This window comes from Gymnoscopelus braueri, assembly GCF_963280865.1.
Source record: "Gymnoscopelus braueri genome assembly, chromosome: 13".
NCBI classification, from domain to species: domain Eukaryota; kingdom Metazoa; phylum Chordata; class Actinopteri; order Myctophiformes; family Myctophidae; genus Gymnoscopelus; species Gymnoscopelus braueri.
The window spans coordinates 41,693,500-41,712,073 of record NC_137615.1 but is presented as its reverse complement, the minus strand read 5'-3'; the positions used below and the strand labels follow the sequence as shown (position 1 = coordinate 41,712,073).

The following is an 18,574-nucleotide window of genomic DNA, read 5'->3' as shown; positions in this document are numbered from 1 at the left end:
TAAAGTACCAAAAGTAAAAATACTCATTAAGTAGAAAAGTACAATCTTTTGAAAATAGTAGATCTGCAGCAACTTGTGAGCTAGATTGTCTATTTTCAAATTTTAATAGGGCTGAAGTGGTTAATGTATGTTTTGTTTATAATAATTAAAATAATAAATGTAGCAAACAAAAAAGGGATATTTACTCGAGACCCATAACAATGCGGGTTTGTGACCCACAAATCCATCCATTTGTAACTCTGAGAGTGTACAACTTTGTACTCTCAGAGTTAACTGAAAGCATATTTTGTTTTACAGTATATGTGTGTATTTGTTCATTGTGTGACATGCTCTATTCAGCCTTCACCCAGGCCGGCTTGACACCACAGGTCACGCTGCTCATCATGCTAGTCGTCCCTGTTGCCATGGTGATGAGGTAAGACTGAAGTAGCACCCATAGAAACACTCAATAAACACTTCTTGTTGCATTTGTGTGTTATTAGTAAATGATGGAATCCATAACCTTGCTGGATGAACAATATCCAGCAACGGAAGTGGATGTTCATTCACACTTTGGTCTCCTTAAAGGAGCACTTCACCTATTTTCAACCTTATCTTCATTTAATTGGTCCCCACTAATGCTCATTATACTGTACGATGGCACTATTTCTGTCTATTCAGTCTGTGTCTTAGAGGAGGGCTGTGTACAGTTGAGAATTCTGCCTGCAGGTTTCTCAACTAACATTGTTCTTGTGAAGTAGAGCAAAGGAGGTCATACTGTAGCTTATGACCCAGTTTTGAACCCATGGTTTCATGATTAGGTCTGGATGCATGTGACGTGAACACTACCTGGCTGAGCCACGGGTCTGCTCTCTGTCTATCTTTTCTTTGCACCTTTGCACTGCCTGAATTATATTTTGTTGCGCTCGGGTGTCGTGCAAGAAAAATAGCCGCTATTTTTAGTGAGCAACAATAGCATACAAATGAGTATAAATCAGGCTTTACTGTTGCATTTAATGCTGGTAATTGAGTCAAAGGACGATTATTCTGTTGTTAGATGAGAGAGTTCGCAAAATACCTGAAATGTGAGTAGTAAATACCTTTTTATTTTTCCATATTCCTGTTTCCAGCTACTTTTTCCTGTTGGTCTTTCCGCCGTCATTTCCTCAGTGGCATAATGGAGGGGCGAGGCTGCCAGTGACGGGTGGAGTCTCAGAGGAGAGACAGCGGCTAATGGAAGATTCTGATGAAAATGAGCCACAGCAAGTGAAAGGTACAGTCAACGGTCAAGCCTAATTCATACTTCATCGTACGACGGTGTCACTCACCAAAAATAGCAGATCTACAATTTCAATCTTTTTGACAAGCGACACCGCCGTACGACGAAGTATAAATGAGCATCACTGTGGCCTAGCCTGAAACATGAGAGGAAATCTGTAGGTAAAAATAATATTCAACAGATCCTGTGAAACTGAATTTTGTCACAGCATCAACAAGGCAGCTGAGTTTCATCCATGTCTGACCGGTCAAGGGAGACAGTGTTCAAGTGCTTCATAACAACCAGATAAAAGACAAGGAGATGATTGAAATAATTGGAGTCACAGCATCATCTAGTACAAAACAAGTTGACAGTCAAAACAAAAATAGCAGAATTACAGATAAAAGCTGCTTAAATTATATGATTGCCTTTTGATAAAAAGAGATATCAAAAGTGAAAGCTATCAAAAGTGATTAAATAGAATGTAATTCTGGATTCACTTCTTCTGACTTGATCAACATACAATTCGAGTTTCACTGCCCTTTTATAACTTTTGCATTACATTCAGATAATTGAGACTCCTTCATTTGGGCTTTTTTTTATGACAATTTTATTAGATCTATGATGTGAAACTTTAGTAGCTTTTATTTAGTATTCATTAGTTTTATTATTGAATAACCCTCACAGGTTTTGTTCTCTTCCCCTCACAGGTTTTGTTCTCTTCCTCATGATGAATGTAACAGAGGACAGACCTACTGGGCCGCTCACCTTAAGAGAGAAACTACATGTCACCAGAGTGAGTTTACACCTGACACACATCACAATGTCATGTCCAAAACGACATTTTCAAGAAATGGAAAAAGAATAATCTGTGTTCCAATGGATCCAATGTAGTTATTATTTATACTTTTCATTTGTTAAATGTTTATAAAACCCACAGACAGACTTAACCACTTTCAAGCTGGCGTCTCTATTTTGTGCATGTCATGTTAGGAATCAGGAACTTGGGTTTGGGTTTACAGTATTATACATAGATGTTCAAATAACAGTAGACAATGCCAAGAATATTAATGCCATGGAGCTCTGTGAATACTCAGTAAGAAAAGGGTCAGGTGACAAATGTCTGACATTTGTCACCTGACACATGTATGTCTCTACTTCCTCTTAACTTTGCCAGGGTTTGCTGAAGTTCGTGCTTCCCCTGGGGTTGGTTTATTTCGCTGAGTATTTCATCAACCAGGGCCTGGTGAGTATTTTCTCTGCTGCCCCCTTGTGACACTTACAATTAATTCACTCTGTTTCTGATCTGTATGAAATTTGAATTATACTTTTAAATCTTATATATTTGACAAACTTCCCGACTCCACGGCTGGTCAACCCTCCCTCCGGAAATCTCATTTCCATTTGAAATCAAATGGAAATGAGATTTCCGGAGGGAGGGTTCACTGATCTACTGTACAAATGGAGCTTGTGATTGATGATCAAACAAAGATTGTGTGTTGGCATTATTCCAACGCGGGCTGAATGTCACCGGCAGTGCATCGAACAGGCTACTGCTATTAGTCGCCATTTACATCTTTGAAAATGCATTTAATAAATGATATTATTTCTGTTGGGTTTCATGTGCTTTTCATTTTCCTACCATAAACAAATGTGCCGTCATCTTTGTTCTGAATCTGTCGTCCGCCAGGTGATAAAGAACGAGCGTCCGGATGGCGTGCTACTGACGTTCGGTGGCCAAACAGCCCTGAACTGCGGTGTGGAGCTCACCAAGCTGGGCGTCCTGGAGAAGTACAATGTGCGGGTCCTGGGCACGCCTGTGGCCTCCATCGAGATGACAGAGGACAGGAAGGTCTTTGCGGAAAAAATGGAAGAGATCAATGAGCACGTGGCTCCCAGCGAGGCAGCACTGTCCGTGGAACAGGTGAGGTTGACACACACACACACATTACAGTCAGTCATTTAGCAGACGCTTTTATCCAAAGCGACTTACAATAAGTGTATTCAACATAGGTAGGGAACGAAAACTACTAATCACCAGAAGTCTTTAGTGCATTTTCTGCAAAAACAAGCAACCAAGAGTATACCTAGCGCTAAGGTAAAAGTGCAATATATCAGCTACCTATTTCCTTAAACAGATGAGACAAAATAGCTAAATCAAATGAGCATGAGCTAAAACAAATAAGTGTATCGACTAAACAAGATCCAATAGACAATCCAATAATCCAATAAATAATACAGCAGTAGAAAACAAGCGTTCGTACAACTAGTTAACAACAAGTAGGTCAGGCAGAGAGGAAGGGTAGTGTTTCCTGAAGAGGTGGGTTTTCAGCCTGCGGCGAAATATGGGCAGTGACTCTGCTGTCCTAACATCAGTGGGAAGTTCATTCCACCACTGTGGGGCCACACACACACACACACAATTGTGTTAATGTACTGATGAGGGACGATAAATTGAGGACCTTCTGCTCACTACATATCATCCCCAAACCTGAACTTTAGGCATTGGCGGCAGCAGAGCGTATTGGCTACCCCGTCCTGGTGCGCGCTGCGTTCGCCCTGGGTGGACTAGGGTCTGGTTTCGCCTACACACGCGAGGAGCTGACCCCCCTCGTGACTTCGGCCTTCGCCCACACCTCCCAGGTCCTGGTAGACAAATCCCTCAAGGGCTGGAAGGAGATCGAGTACGAGGTGGTCCGAGACGCCTACGACAACTGTGTGACTGTGAGTGGAGCAGAGAGCAGCCGCCCAAAACATTTGAACTTTTGTTCCTTCTAGGGCTGGACAATTACCGGAAAATATATCGAAACCGATATTTAGAATCAGTAACCAACTTAATCTTGCTCATGTAGGTTAGTGAATAATCGAGATGCAGTTTCTTATTTTTATTTCCTTGAATCGACACAACAAAATTCGTATAGATTTTTTTATAATCAACCTGGATCATACTTTGTTGTACAAAATATTGAAAATGGGAAATCTACAAGCTCACACGTTGTGAGCGCGTAGATCGACTATTTTCACTGTATATATTTTTTAATTGTTAATGAATCTTAATCAAGGCAAAAGTTGATTGATTTGAATTCATATTCATTTTCATATCAGGATAAAAACTCATATCGCCCAGTGATCCTTCTCTCACTGGTGGAATGTTATGCTAACACAGAGAAGAGCTTTAATGGTATCAATATTTCAGTAAATGCTAGTTAATAAAAAGTACCAATAACTGAATTATTTTGATATGACTGTATACTGGACAGAGGAGGTCTGCATGAGTTTGCAAAGAGGTGGTTATGGAACTGTTTATTACAGTAGCAACAAAATTGAGGCAGTTTGCTCTAGAAAAGTTGTTGTAGCTAGCCCCCTCCTTAAATTAAACTTCGAGCTAATTTTATAGTCAACAAGAATGGATTTTATTTGGGCTGTGCAGAAATAATGGATGTTTGCGATTTTGTGAATAGAGGAAATCTTACCTCAGACAGTATAATAACGGGTGAAGGTAATTTAATTCTGCTCGGCAAGTTATTTGTTATTGTCCTGAAAGTTATTTGTTATTGTCCTGCACAGGTGTGTAACATGGAGAATATTGACCCCCTGGGAATCCATACTGGGGAGTCCATTGTGGTGGCGCCTAGTCAGACCCTCAACGACTACGAGTACAACATGCTGAGGGACACTGCTATTAAAGTCATCAGACACCTGGGCATCGTGGGGGAATGTAACATCCAATATGCCCTGAACCCCGAGTCTGAACAGGTACGGACCAGAGACGCACAGCTAGCACTGAATTTCTAACCTGTGTTATTATGAACTTGAACTTTTGTTCACAGCTGTTTTGTATGTATATCATTTGAGTTAGAATTTTGAGATCATATATTGTATAATTAAAATGACATGCCGTAAATTGGGACGCCAAGTTGAAATAATCTCGACACGTAATTACCGATGGCATCAAGAAAGTCAAATAATGGCTTATTGATTGGCTAAACCAATGTATCAGTGTAGCTCTAAATTTGAGATGTAGTGGGTTTGTTATACACAAAATAACACATCCACTGACAGTTGTAATATGTCAATGTCTCTGATTGTCTCGTTACTCAGTATTACATCATTGAAGTGAACGCACGTCTGTCTCGGAGCTCTGCCCTGGCCAGTAAAGCCACTGGCTACCCACTGGCCTACGTAGCGGCTAAACTGGGCCTGGGGATCCCTCTGCCCTTACTGAAGTAAGTAAGACATGTTGAGATGTCACTAGAGCGGTAAGATGCGAAAATATGATATTTTTGGATGTTTTTTCTGTATTATTTTTATTCTAGAATGACATAACCACTTAAAACCTTATACTTATACCAGAATCCCCCAGGGGTGTATACTAAGCCCTACTGTTTTCCCTCGACACCAAATCTCTTCTGTGAAAATAGCCGATCTACGTCGGACTGCGGCGTATATAAACACACACTATACAGTAAATCATTATCTCTGTTCGATTAAATGAAGATGTAATCGAATAATTGCTAAGAAATAATCAATAGTTGTAGCCACATATTCCATCATTAAAGTGTGTTGTTTCATGTAGGAACTCTGTGACCAACTCAACCACAGCTAACTTTGAGCCCAGTCTGGATTACTGCGTGGTGAAGGTGCCTCGCTGGGACCTCAGCAAGTTCCTCCGAGTGTCCACCAAGATAGGCAGCTCCATGAAGAGCGTGGGTAAGAATTGGGCACAGCTAGAAGCTGACTTTTTTTAAATAGCCTTTATTTCCACAGCAACTTCATTATATAGCATGCAGTGGTTTAAGACAGAAATGGGAGTGAGTGGATAACGTCCAACAAAAGTCAAATGCCAAATTTTGAAATTCCATCTCCATTTAAGGTCTTTGTATACAGTATATTAAGTTTGTAATCAGTATTTATTTTTTCACCTTTTGACTTAATTGGTTTTATTCAATTTGTTGTAAAGTGCCGGTTGTCGTGGAATTCTGGATCAATCAGTGAATTGATGAGGCAATAGGAGTCGAGACAATATTCTAGGTGGTGATGGTTATGCTTTAATGTAGATGATATCATGGGGAGAAGTACAATAGCACTCAGGTCTGTTATATATATTTTTAGACCAGGGAACTTTAAATCATTTTATACCAGGCGATGTGCACAGCCAAACTATATGCTATACTTTCCAATAGGGTCTGGCTGCAGAATGAGCACGTCTGCTGGAAACCTTGTCCGTGGGAACACTGCTGCAGCCAGACGCTTATCAGACTTTTGGGTTATGCGCTCAGTATACAGTACATTGTTTAAGTTTTGGACTGATTTCATCCTGTTGGCGTGTGGTGTGTGACAACCCGGTTATTTATGACCTGACGTGGAATCGTTGCCACCCACCACCATGAGAAGTTGGTGGTGGGTGGTTTGGCACAGTTGAATAATGTTATTTGTTGATTGCTGTGGTCTTACCATTTATCCCATCCAGGTGAGGTGATGGCTATTGGACGGAGCTTTGAGGAAGCTTTTCAGAAAGCTCTAAGGATGGTGGATGAGAACTGCGTGGGCTTCGACCACACCATCAAACCTGTCTCCGACGAGGTGAGATGGGCAATGCTCTCTGAGATTGTGTCTCTGCTGTTGGATCGCAATTCTCACCGATATTCTATTGATATTGTGACATGATAAGACTAGATATCATCTGAGATTTTGGACGAACAAAGGAAGATATTTTTTTAAATAAAAATGTCAACTTTCTGTTGATTTTACTATTTGAAGATCCGGATCCGCGGATCCAGTCCGGGTTTTCTTAATAAAAATAGCTGAATCAACAGGAAGTTAATATTTTTATTAAAACCGTACTGGGTTTGGGGATGTTCTAGATTGTCTGAATCAACTTTGTTTATGTTCGCTTATGTGTGAAAAAATAGTGACTTTGAGAGCTGTTTCACCGTACAATGTAAGAATACCAATTTCTAATCGACGGAGCAATTATTTTTGTGTCCACCTTTGGAATACTTTCACAAATGGTGAACTAGCTAAAATAGCCAATCTACACGCTCACAACCGGTTGCGTTGTGACGCATTGCGGAGAGTTGTGAACTTGTAGCTCCAATTGTTTTGTCATTCATTCCCCAGGAGCTGCAGACACCTACAGACAAGCGTATCTTCGTCCTGGCGGCGGCCCTCAGAGCAGGCTACCCTGTGGACCATCTGTACGAGCTCACCAAGATCGACCGCTGGTTCCTCCACAAGATGAAGAACATCGCTGACCATGAGCGCTTGCTGGAGACCTACAAGCAGGTGAGGATGGCAAATACAACAACAGCTAAAAGAAAAAAAAGAAAACTACTCTTTGCTACTACAGCAAACATGGTGTGTCTGTCTCTTCTTAGAATAGGGAAAATTAGGACGTCACGCCAGAGTGGTTAATTTCAATTGATGGTCACTTATGTCTTGTTTACCATATCCCTCCATTCAGGATGAGAGTGCCATGCCTCCAGATGTGATGAGGAAGGCCAAGCAGTTGGGCTTCTCGGACAAACAGATAGCAATGGCTGTGCAGAGGTGTGTGTGTGTGTGTGTGTGTGTGTGTGTGTTTGGATGGACCCATTTTGTTCAATTTGACACTACTCAGTAGCAGGGGTGGAGTCTCCACCACTTCTTGTTATCCACACAATGAAGGAGTGCTGCTGTAGATGGTGAAAAGCTAGAGCTGCGATAGAGCTGAAGTAGTTTAGGAATTAAACTGGATATTACCCTTTCCATATTGAAAAAAAAATATCCATCAAATTGAGGTTCACGATATATTGCCCAACACTAATATGAGGTTTTATTTGATTGCTAAAGCACTTTCTAAACATTTCTGTTCTAAACAAATAGTTGTTATTTGGGTATTACTTACTCACAATTAATTCTTTCTGAACAACTGATCTTTTATCATCTATAATTCACCTCCCACAGTACGGAGCTGGCAGTGAGGAAGCTGCGTCGTGATTGGTCCATCCTGCCGGCGGTGAAGCAGATTGACACGGTGGCAGCCGAGTGGCCTTGCTTCACCAACTACCTGTATCTGACCTATCACGGCACAGAACACGACGTGGCCTTTGAGGAGCAGCATGTCATGGTGATTGGCTCGGGTGTCTATCGAATCGGCAGCAGTGTGGAGTTTGATTGGTGCGCCGTCGGCTGCATCATGGAACTTAGGAAGGTGAAGATAATTATTTTAAAGCATCCTTATTAAAAAACTAAAAACAAAGCTTTTAATTTTACGATGTCCAGGACAGGTTCTTGTTATTGGTTTTCTGGCCTTAACCAAAGTCAGTACTTTTAATACATTTAAAACATTTTAATAACAGCTTTTCCATGTAGTTAAGATATTTCTGGTGATAAAAATAATGTTCTAAACATGATGTAGGCACATTTAATCATATTTGAACATGAATTTAACAGGCTGCTGTTAGTCCTATAGTTCTTCACAGTCTTCTTATTCATATTGGGATTCTCCTTTTTAGATGGGCTACAAGACGATCATGGTGAACTACAACCCAGAAACGGTCAGCACAGACTATGACATGTGTGACCGGCTCTACTTTGATGAGATCTCATTTGAGGTAAGTTACCGACTGACAATGTTCTCACAAAACACAGCCTTGCACTGTAGCATATTATAGTAATAGCAATAGCTGAAGCAGTTGTTCAGAACCATTATGACCCATATATATATATCACCTGTTTCTGGTGCATCATTTAGAAATATTTTGCCCTTCTTCCAGGTGGTGATGGACATTTATGAGATGGAGAACCCAGAGGGAGTGATTCTGTCCATGGGAGGCCAGCTGCCCAACAACATCGCCATGGCCCTTCATCGGCAGCAGTGCCGCATCCTGGGCACCTCACCTGAGTTCATAGACAATGCCGAGAACAGGTTCAAGTTCTCACGCATGCTGGACACCATCGGCATCAGCCAACCACGCTGGAAGGAGCTGTCTGACACCGAGGTAAGTTTAAGATCTCCCTTACTTTGGTGAAGCAGTTATGATGAATAGTATGTACGGTATACAGTATGTATGTAATGTACTCCATGTCCCCACAAAAGTAGACCATTCGCATCACGGCTCCCGCCGCTGCATGTATGATGTCACAAAATAGCAGCGCAACAACATCCAGGAAATGCCCGAATTGTTCTTCAGTGAATTGCCAACATCGTTTTTGTGCATCAGCTCTGTACTTATAGGTGATCACTTGTTCCTTTTAGCTGAAGGAGACAGACCGTCACCACACTAGTCAACTTGCGCATACAACATAATTAAAGAATCCCAGATGTGTGAATTAATCGTGGGGTTCATATGGTGATAACTCAGCCACTTATAACTCAATGATCTGATGGTCAAAAGTAAATAGACAATTTTTCTAACAATGCTGCATTGGTCTTAAATACATGAAATCACATAAATCAACAATCAACAACTTTTCTGATTTGTTAGAGGCACATGTTTTTCTTATGCTCCTGCTGTTCTACATTTCTCGCCCTCTGCCTCCCTCCCCAGTCTGCCATGAAGTTCTGTGAGACGGTGGGTTACCCGTGTCTGGTGCGTCCATCCTACGTACTGAGTGGAGCGGCCATGAACGTAGCTTACACCGACAGCGACCTGGAGAAATACCTCAGCAGTGCCGTGGCTGTGTCCAAAGAACACCCGGTGGTCATATCCAAGTTCATACAGGAAGCTAAGGTTAGAGAAACGACACACACTCACATGGAGAGACACAAACTTACATTGAAGATTCAAGGTGATCAGAATCATTTTGATGGCCATGACTGATTCGCTCCGTTCAGCAGCCTATTTTTTTGTTGCACTCTGTCTGGTAAGCTCCCTACTGTATGTGCAAGGGGCACTGATTGGTCTGTGGGCGGCGCGGGACCAGAGCCTTCCAATGTAAAATTCAAGCCACTTCTTACTGTGTTTCGTTGAGCACTATCCGCAATGACGTGCCTACTTAACAGGTGACATAAGGAAACAGAGAGTTGTTCTGGAGACTGCCAGACTGAGAAGCGAAGTGGGGGGGAAAGAAAGTCTGATAAACGGAGGGAATCAGTCTGGATTCCAGGCTAGACTCTTGTGACACTGGTGCGGACATGCAAGTTTATGACCAATTCAAATAGATCATTCCAGGAAGCCGTGTAATAAAGCATTTCATTGTCTATATCAGTATTCTGCTGTTATGTGTATTATAACATGGTTATGTTTGTTTGCCCATATTTACCATTTGCCAGGAGATAGACGTGGACGCGGTGGCATCCGATGGAGTGGTGATGGCCATCGCAGTGTCTGAGCATGTGGAGAACGCTGGCGTTCACTCTGGGGATGCCACCCTGGTCACACCGCCCCAGGACCTGAACCAGAAGACAATGGAGCGGATCAAGTTGATCGTCCATGCCATTGGTCAGGAACTGCAAGTCACCGGTCCTTTCAACCTGCAGCTCATCGCCAAAGTATGAAAGCGACGGGAATGGGGAGCGATGCGGAAAAAAGCTGCCTATTTCAATTTGTAATGTTAGATTTTTTGGGCAATTCAGCTAATGGTGTTTCTTAGTCTGCACTTGTCCCTATAGTTAAGAGTTTTTTGTTTTTTTTTCCTCCTCAGGACGACCAGCTGAAGGTGATTGAGTGTAACTTGCGTGTCTCGCGCTCCTTCCCATTCATCTCCAAGACGCTGGGTGTGGATATGGTTGCCCTGGCTACGCAGGTCATCATGGGGGAGGAGGTGGAGCCTATAGGCTTCATGAGAGGAAAGGGCATCGTTGGCGTCAAGGTAAGCAGACTTGAGTTCATCGTCTGTCTTTTCATCCGTTTATGGCTGTCTAATACAGTGGTTCTTAACCTTTTTCATTTCGAAGACCAGTCTGATAGACCCCCATTTGATGCCCTTTTTTAAAAAATCTCTGGGACCCCAATCTACACTGTAAAATCCTCCAGTGTTAATTTAACTCTGAGAGTGTACAAATGGAGCCAAATGGACCCGTGAGGGTCTATACGGATAACTATACGGATACAAATAGCCCTGATAAATTGGGTATCCCTTACCCTTCTAACAACTCCCAGACTTCTTATGGCATTTTACAATCTACAGTACAATTCGAGACAGTGACCCACATTGCACTGCTTTGCAAGATCTGCAGACGGACCTGAACACATCTTGTTTACTTAACAGGTCCTGTTCTATCTTAACGCATAATTGTAATCACATACAAAAACCCTGTATATTAAGCATTTCTCCTTCTCCACCAGGTGCCCCAGTTCTCCTTCTCTCGGCTGGCGGGGGCTGACGTGGTGCTGGGGGTGGAGATGACCAGCACGGGAGAGGTGGCCTGCTTCGGGGAGAACCGCTATGAGGCCTATCTCAAAGCCATGCTCTCTACAGGCTTCAAGATCCCAAAGAAGAATATCCTGCTTAGCATCGGCAGCTACAAGGTACCAGGACACGAATAACCATGGTGACAGAGAGGGGACTGCTAAGCACACAAGAAATTGTTAACATTGTACTTGAACCAGTTGAGAACTGCTGGTTTAGCTCTTAAATATTCTGGAACGTTTGAGAGACATACAGGGCCCGATTAGCTAAGCTGTTTACGCCCATATTTTGAACGTTAAGGAATTTACGCAACTTCCCACGTCCGATTCATTCATCTTTTTCTGTCTGTGACTTTTACGGGAGGTCCGCTCTTTCTCAAGTCTGCTCGGAGGCTGACTTACATGGGATCAAATAAAATATTTATGTGCCCAACATTTGTCAACACATAAAAAAGAAAAAATATGTCAACGATCTATTGCTTGGATGAATATAGACATTATGCAAATTCAACCGGCGTGTTTGTCGTTTTAGCAATTGGGCTTTCATGCCAACTACAATATCGCGCTATTCATTTATAATATTGATTTGACCTCGTCACATGAAGCATTCTTACCTTGATGGGGATACATTATGGATGAAAGCTGTGTCCATTTCTCCATTTCCGATGTAGTGGATGGTTTGTCCATCGCCTCAGTAATCAATAAAGCTCCAGATATTCCAGTATCATCCTTTTACCTTGGCTAAGGTGACTGAGCAGCGAGCGATTGTTCAGTAGAAAGGGCTTATATAATGTCCATTCCAAGTTTTATTAGCCTTTGGTCGTGAAGTTAAACTTTGTTAACAAACTTCTTATTCTCGTCACACGTGAGAGACGGCCATTTACTTTATAAACGTTTAATCGCGTGAGGGACTTGCTTGCACTGATTTACAAGATTTACGTTGTAAGCTTGTAGATCTGTCCATTTTGCAGCGTGATGACGTTTTTCATCTGACGTTAGATATTCGCGGCTCTGACTGTCAGACAGAAATTTAGAAAATACACCCTTTAGTCACTTTATTTACACGTTATTTACGACCAGCTTAGTGAATCGGGCCTATAGTATAGTACAGCATATTCTCGTGCAATCAATCAGCATTGTTCAAATGTACTTCCTGTGTGTGTTTTGTAGAATAAAAGTGAGCTGCTGCCTACAGTACAGGCTCTGGAAAGCCTGGGCTATGACCTGTATGCCAGCCTGGGTACGGCTGACTTCTACACTGAACATGGAGTCAAGGTATGGCTGCTCTAATGTATGGCTGTTCTAATGCATGTCTAAGCTAAGTGACGTTTGACCTTTTCCAACTTATTTCACCATTTCCACACAAAGGTGTAAAAATATATTGCCTATTATGAACATTATTTCTGCTAGCACTTTAAGACGCCAAACGGTGCAGCTAGTTGGAAGCTAATCGGCTACAGCAAACATGGAGTCAAAGCAACAAAATATATGGGAAAAATCAGCTTGGCACCACAACTTGACATACCGTAATTTTCGCACTATAAGCCGCACCTGACTATAAGCCGCAGCAGCTAAATTGAATGTTTGGAACATATATAAGCCGCACTGGACTATAAGCCGCGGGTGTAAAATCCATAGATTTAGGAGGTCCCCTAGTGGCCGTTAGCTGTAAAAATCCATAGATAAGCCGCACCGTTGTATAAGCCGCAGGGTCGAAAAATGGGAAAAAAGTCGCGGCTTATAGTCCGAAATTTACGGTAATTGTCTTTTTTTTCTTGCGTATTTTTTTTTAAATTAACAACCCGAACCCTACAGGGTCCCCACGGTCATGAAATTCCTGGAAATATTTTGAAATAAAAATTTAAAAAATCCAGCACTGGAAAAGGTTTGGAATTGATCAAAGGTCCTGGAATTTATCAAGGGTCCTGGAAAAATATTTGGCTATGCATTGTTTTTGGCTATTTTTTTTTTTAATACAAAACATTTTCATAAACATGTATAACATTACACAAAATATGTAACATAAGTAGTTTTTCGCCGAACGGGCTGTGTAACACCCCATCCGCACTGCCAGCGATACAACGTGACGCGAAGCGAGCGGGCGATTAAATCACATTAAAATACATGTTTTTGAATGAGACCGTCCTGACCTACCGCGAGCGACAACGAACCGTGCAACGACGTCGTCCACCCCTCCTATTTTCGCTCGCAGGGTCACTATGCCCTAATTTTGCACGAAATGTTGAATGAAATTGTACTATTTTATATTCTATGCTTTATTTTTGCTACACTGCCTATCTTTGGGCATTGTACATAGGAGTAAGAGACACATTATTGCGCTGAATGATTGTTTTATAGGCCTGGAAATTGGGCTAAATATTCTGGAAAAGTTTTGGAAATTCATTGCTAAAAATGTGTGGGGACCCTGGGTTTACCAGGCTAGGCTGGTCATGGGTTGTGGGGGAAATTTGAATTAAAATATGAATAAGTATGCTTATTGTATCCATGCATGACCTTTGTGTAAAATCAAAAGCTGAAAGGAAGTGCAAAGAAGTTAAACATGTATTTTGGCAACTCACTTTTCTGTGTAGATTGGTGTAGATCAGGAATATGGATGAATAATATACCTTTCCTTTCTCAGCTGGAGCTCCTGTATTTCCCAAAGTTCCCCCTGACCCATGCCGAGCAGTACCGCTGGTCAGTATATGATGTTCAGTGGAATGGGTATTTTATGGTTATTCAATAACAAGCCTGATTTATACCTTGTCGTGCGACATCATTGTATGACGGAGTATCAATTAGGCTTAAGTTGTGTGTGTGTGTGTGTGTTAGGTACCAGACTTTGTACCAGGTGGGTGTGTTGGTTTCCCGCTCCTCTCTGTGCTGTGTGAAGATAAGGAAGCTGTGGGCTCTCTCTCTGTTACAGGTGAGAGGACCTTTACATATTAGTCATATTCTACCCCATAAAATGTTTATGTAACTCTGAATGCGTAAAAAAAATATCGATCTTGGTATTTAATTTCAATTTGTCAAGTTTTGTCAAGACACACTATACATATAAAGCAGAGACCCAGCATTCTTCCCCTGGAGTATTAACTGTGTCTAATTTCAGTGGAACAGAACAGGTACTTGTGTGGGCTCTGTCTGGAGGCCGAGGTCTCTAGCATTCATCTTTTGATAGTTGGGTATCATTTTTTGCAAATAATATTTGAAAAAAATGATACCCAACTAGGAAGCTTCTTTCCAAATGAGACATATTATGTCTGCTTAGGACCGTCTCATTACAGTAGGTTCCTTGATTTAGTGAGGAAACATCAAGTGCTTCAATGGCATCGTAGGACATCCCATAAGACTCCGTGGCCCGCAACCATGAAATGATTTATTTCATATATATAATTGTGTATTGTGTATAATATATTCTTATATATCTGTCACTTCATCTGTTCAGCTGGTACACAGGATCGATTTCCATGGAAACATTAGTCACATGACACTACCTTTCTAGGTTGCCTCAATTCAATGTAAACTTTTGGACTGCACAGGGTACCTAATATTAAGGAAGGTTCCTAACTACACAGCAGGTGATGAGCGTCCTTGCCTCTGTGTTTTCCAGTGTGTGAATGCAGTGTTGCTGTCCCTGGCTGTGTACTACCAGTTCCTGCCCAGTGCCTGGCTGGTGTTTGTCATAGTGCTCTATGAAGGCCTGCTGGGAGGAGCCGCTTATGTCAACACCTTCTACTACATCAGCAAGGAGGTCAGCTCATCTGCTGCGGTGGTTCTCAAACCTTTTTATGCCAAAGATCCACATCTGAAAAGATTTTGTGCCAGGGACCCCCGTACAAGATTTGTGTTGTTAAAAAAAAATCAACATTTGTGAAAATAGCTGATGTATAGGTTTAAAGTCGTTAAACTGATTTTGATGCTATATTAACACATTTTCCTGGGGAAAACAAGTCACACAAAAGTAGTGAAAATAACCGATCTACAAGCTCATCGCAGTGTGGCACGTTGTGAGCTATTTTTACTCTTCTTTAAAATATCTTGAAAAATGTTGAACATTTTTGCCGATGTCATGTTGAAAGTGGTTAAGGCTGACTGTGGGTTTTATTTTAACCCATACAATTATTAACGAGATCTTGTGATTAAATAATGACTGTCTACATTGGAAAACCGGTCATTGTTTCCATTTCGTGAAAAGTAACAGCCTTGGCCATAGTTTACAACGTTTCTGCCCAACAGTGTCAATACGAAATCTGGTGCAATTAGTCATGAACTTGGGGTGCATACAACAGTAAGGGTGCATAAGAGAATGTAGGAACATGACATTCCTGACTTCTCCTCTCTCATCCTTTCCCCATCTCCAGACTGAAGACAGACACAGGGAGTTTGCCATGGCGACCGCCAGTGTGGGAGACAGCCTGGGGATCGCTCTGTCCGGCCTCACCGCGTTCCCCGTCCACAGGTACTTCTGTTCCCTATGATGCAGCCACCGCAGAGACACCACATGGGGACATATCCATTTGGAGCACACCATTCCAAAATGACATGTCAACTGTTTGTAAAACATGTGATCATCTCTTATGGCATAGAACTGACAAAACAAAATGAGAAAAAGACATAGGTACTGGTACTTTGTAAAGAATAGGTGGCTTAATTTGACACAATGTTAAACTTTTTATCAGCACAGAGGCTCTATGTTTTACTTTTTGAATGATAAATGTAAGGTAATTTTATTTTATTTTTTTATATATGGATATAACGTTACATTGTCTTGAGGATGAACTCCTTATACGGTACTTGGCTGTTCGCCTGTGTCGTGCACCAAAAATTTTACAAGCTCACAGCTCGTCACAGCGCAACTCGTTTTGACCTTGTAAATTGCCTATTTTCAGTGCATGACACAACATGCAACTAAGTATAAATCAGGCTTTACCTATTGTCTTCCTAATTTTCTCCTTTCCTTTGTGTTGTGGAAAGGTGGCTCAGTGGTTAACACTGTTGCCTCACAGAAAAAAGATCCCGGGTTAAAATCCCACTGGGGCTTTTCTGTGTGGTTTGGACATGTTCTTACCATGTCCATGTCGGTTTGCTCCCACACTAAAACATGTGCATGTTAGGAACCAACTCCTCCCTGTGCCCTTGAGCAAAGGCAGTGGGAGGAGTTGGAGGTTAGACTCCAACTCCTGGAGTGAAAAACATGTTTTGACATGTTTTTCACTATAACTCAAAAACTGTTGAAGACAGAATTGTTCAACAAATAGAAATACAAACTGTACAGTTGAGAAATACCTAGTGAAATCCTCAATGTTAATGTATCCATTTGTAACTCTGAGAGTGTACAACTTTGTACTCTCAGAGTTAACTGAACGCATATTTAGTTTTACAGTATATGTGTGTATTTGTTCATTGTGTGACTACAGTATGTGTCTCTGTGTGTCAGGGATGTGTTGGGGGGATGGGGTTCAGGCACTGGAGGGGCTGGTGAGGCCGGGGCATTGCTCTATTCAGCCTTCACCCAGGCCGGCTTGTCACCACAGGTCACGCTGCTCATCATGCTAGTCGTCCCTGTTGCCATGGTGATGAGGTAAGACTGAAGTAGCAGCCATAGAAACACTCAATAAACTCACCTCTTGTTGCATTTGTGTGTTATTAGTAAATGATGGAATCCATAACCTTGCTGGATGAACAATATCCAGCAACGGAAGTGGATGTTCATTCACACTTTGGCCTCCTTAAAGGAGCACTTCACCTATTTTCAACCTTAACTTCATTTAATTGGTCCTCACTAATGCTCATTATACGATGGCACCATTTCTGTCTATTCAGTCTGTGTCTCAAGAGGAGGGCTGTGTACAGTTGAGAATCCTGCCTGCAGGTTTCTCTGCAGTTGCATCTGCAACCACTTGCATCAGAATCCCCAAACTGCACTGACCTGCAACAGGTCAATTCAAAGTGCTGCAACTGGTTGCGTTGTGAGGTGTGGACTGGGCTTTAAACACACAAGAAGGGGCGTTTAAGGGTGATACAATATGTATTTAGGACAAGAAGGGGCGTTTAAGGGTGATACAATATGTATTTAGGACAAACAGAAATCCTCCGCTGCAAGCAAGTCGGAACGAGGAAGATTCATTTGAATTTCTTTCATTTGGAAAGTGTCTGACATTTGTGCATACCACTGTTACCTGCAAATGCTGTGTCTTTTGAGTACTCGCTGCATTGCTATCTTGTCTGTCTAAAACCAGGAAATGCCAACTCGACACCAACATTGTTCTTGTGAAGCAAAGGAGGTCATACCGTAGCTCAGGGGTCCTCAACAGGCGGACCGCGGTCCATGACCGGACCGCGGGACACCTCTGCGGACCCTGGGAAAATTATTTAGAAAGAAAGAAAAAAAATATTTCTAGGCTATTAATCTGCGAGTTACCGCGATCGCGAGTCACAATTGACCCTAAAACCGAAATAAAGAGGCGCGCGGGAGGGGGGGCACGCTGCGCGCGCTTGCATGTGCGGACCCTAGCCTTATTCAAAAACGTATTTGTGGACCTTCAAGATTTGTTGTTGAGTACCCCTGCCGTAGCTTATGACCCAGTTTTGAACCCATGGTTTCATGATTAGGTCTGGATGCATGTGATGTGAGCACTATCTGGCTGAGCCACGGGTTTCTGCTCTGTCTATCTTTTCTTTGCACCATTGCACTGCCTGAATTATATTTTGTTTCGCTCTGGTGTGGTGCAAGGAAAATAGACGCTATTTTTAGTGCGCAACAATAGCGTACAGATAAGTATAAATAAGGCTTTACTGTTTCATGTAATGCTGGTAATTGAGTGAAAGGACGATTATTCTTCTGTTAGATGAGTTAGTTCGCAAAATACCTGAAATGTAAATAGTAATTACCTTTATTTTCATCCATATTCCTGTTTCCAGCTACTTTTTCCTGTTGGTCTTTCCGCCGTCATTTCCTCAGTGGCATAATGGAGGGGCGAGGCTGCCAGTGACGGGTGGA

The 18,574-nt window shown here is 42.0% G+C and overlaps 2 protein-coding genes across 2 annotated transcripts; both read left to right on the top strand.

The window, feature by feature from the left end:
* Positions 1–326: 326 nt before the first annotated feature.
* LOC308099595 (battenin-like) lies at positions 327–16,075 on the top strand (the record flags this gene model as incomplete). Its single annotated transcript, XM_080448332.1, has 8 exons — positions 327–415; positions 1,110–1,252; positions 1,948–2,033; positions 2,415–2,483; positions 14,213–14,268; positions 14,404–14,497; positions 15,185–15,325; positions 15,936–16,075. 8 exons carry the CDS (start codon positions 327–329, stop codon positions 16,050–16,052), a joined length of 795 nt encoding a protein of 264 aa, XP_080304458.1. The 3' UTR covers positions 16,053–16,075.
* LOC308098623 (multifunctional protein CAD-like) lies at positions 2,889–12,861 on the top strand (the record flags this gene model as incomplete). The annotated part of the gene is made up of 16 exons (XM_080447032.1): positions 2,889–3,161; positions 3,740–3,961; positions 4,805–4,993; positions 5,339–5,463; positions 5,814–5,947; positions 6,708–6,820; positions 7,358–7,522; positions 7,701–7,786; positions 8,183–8,429; positions 8,734–8,832; positions 8,995–9,219; positions 9,769–9,951; positions 10,494–10,712; positions 10,865–11,032; positions 11,509–11,691; positions 12,742–12,861. The coding sequence occupies 16 exons, from the start codon at positions 2,889–2,891 to the stop codon at positions 12,859–12,861; spliced, it is 2,751 nt and encodes a 916-aa protein (XP_080303158.1).
* Positions 16,076–18,574: the final 2,499 nt, after the last annotated feature.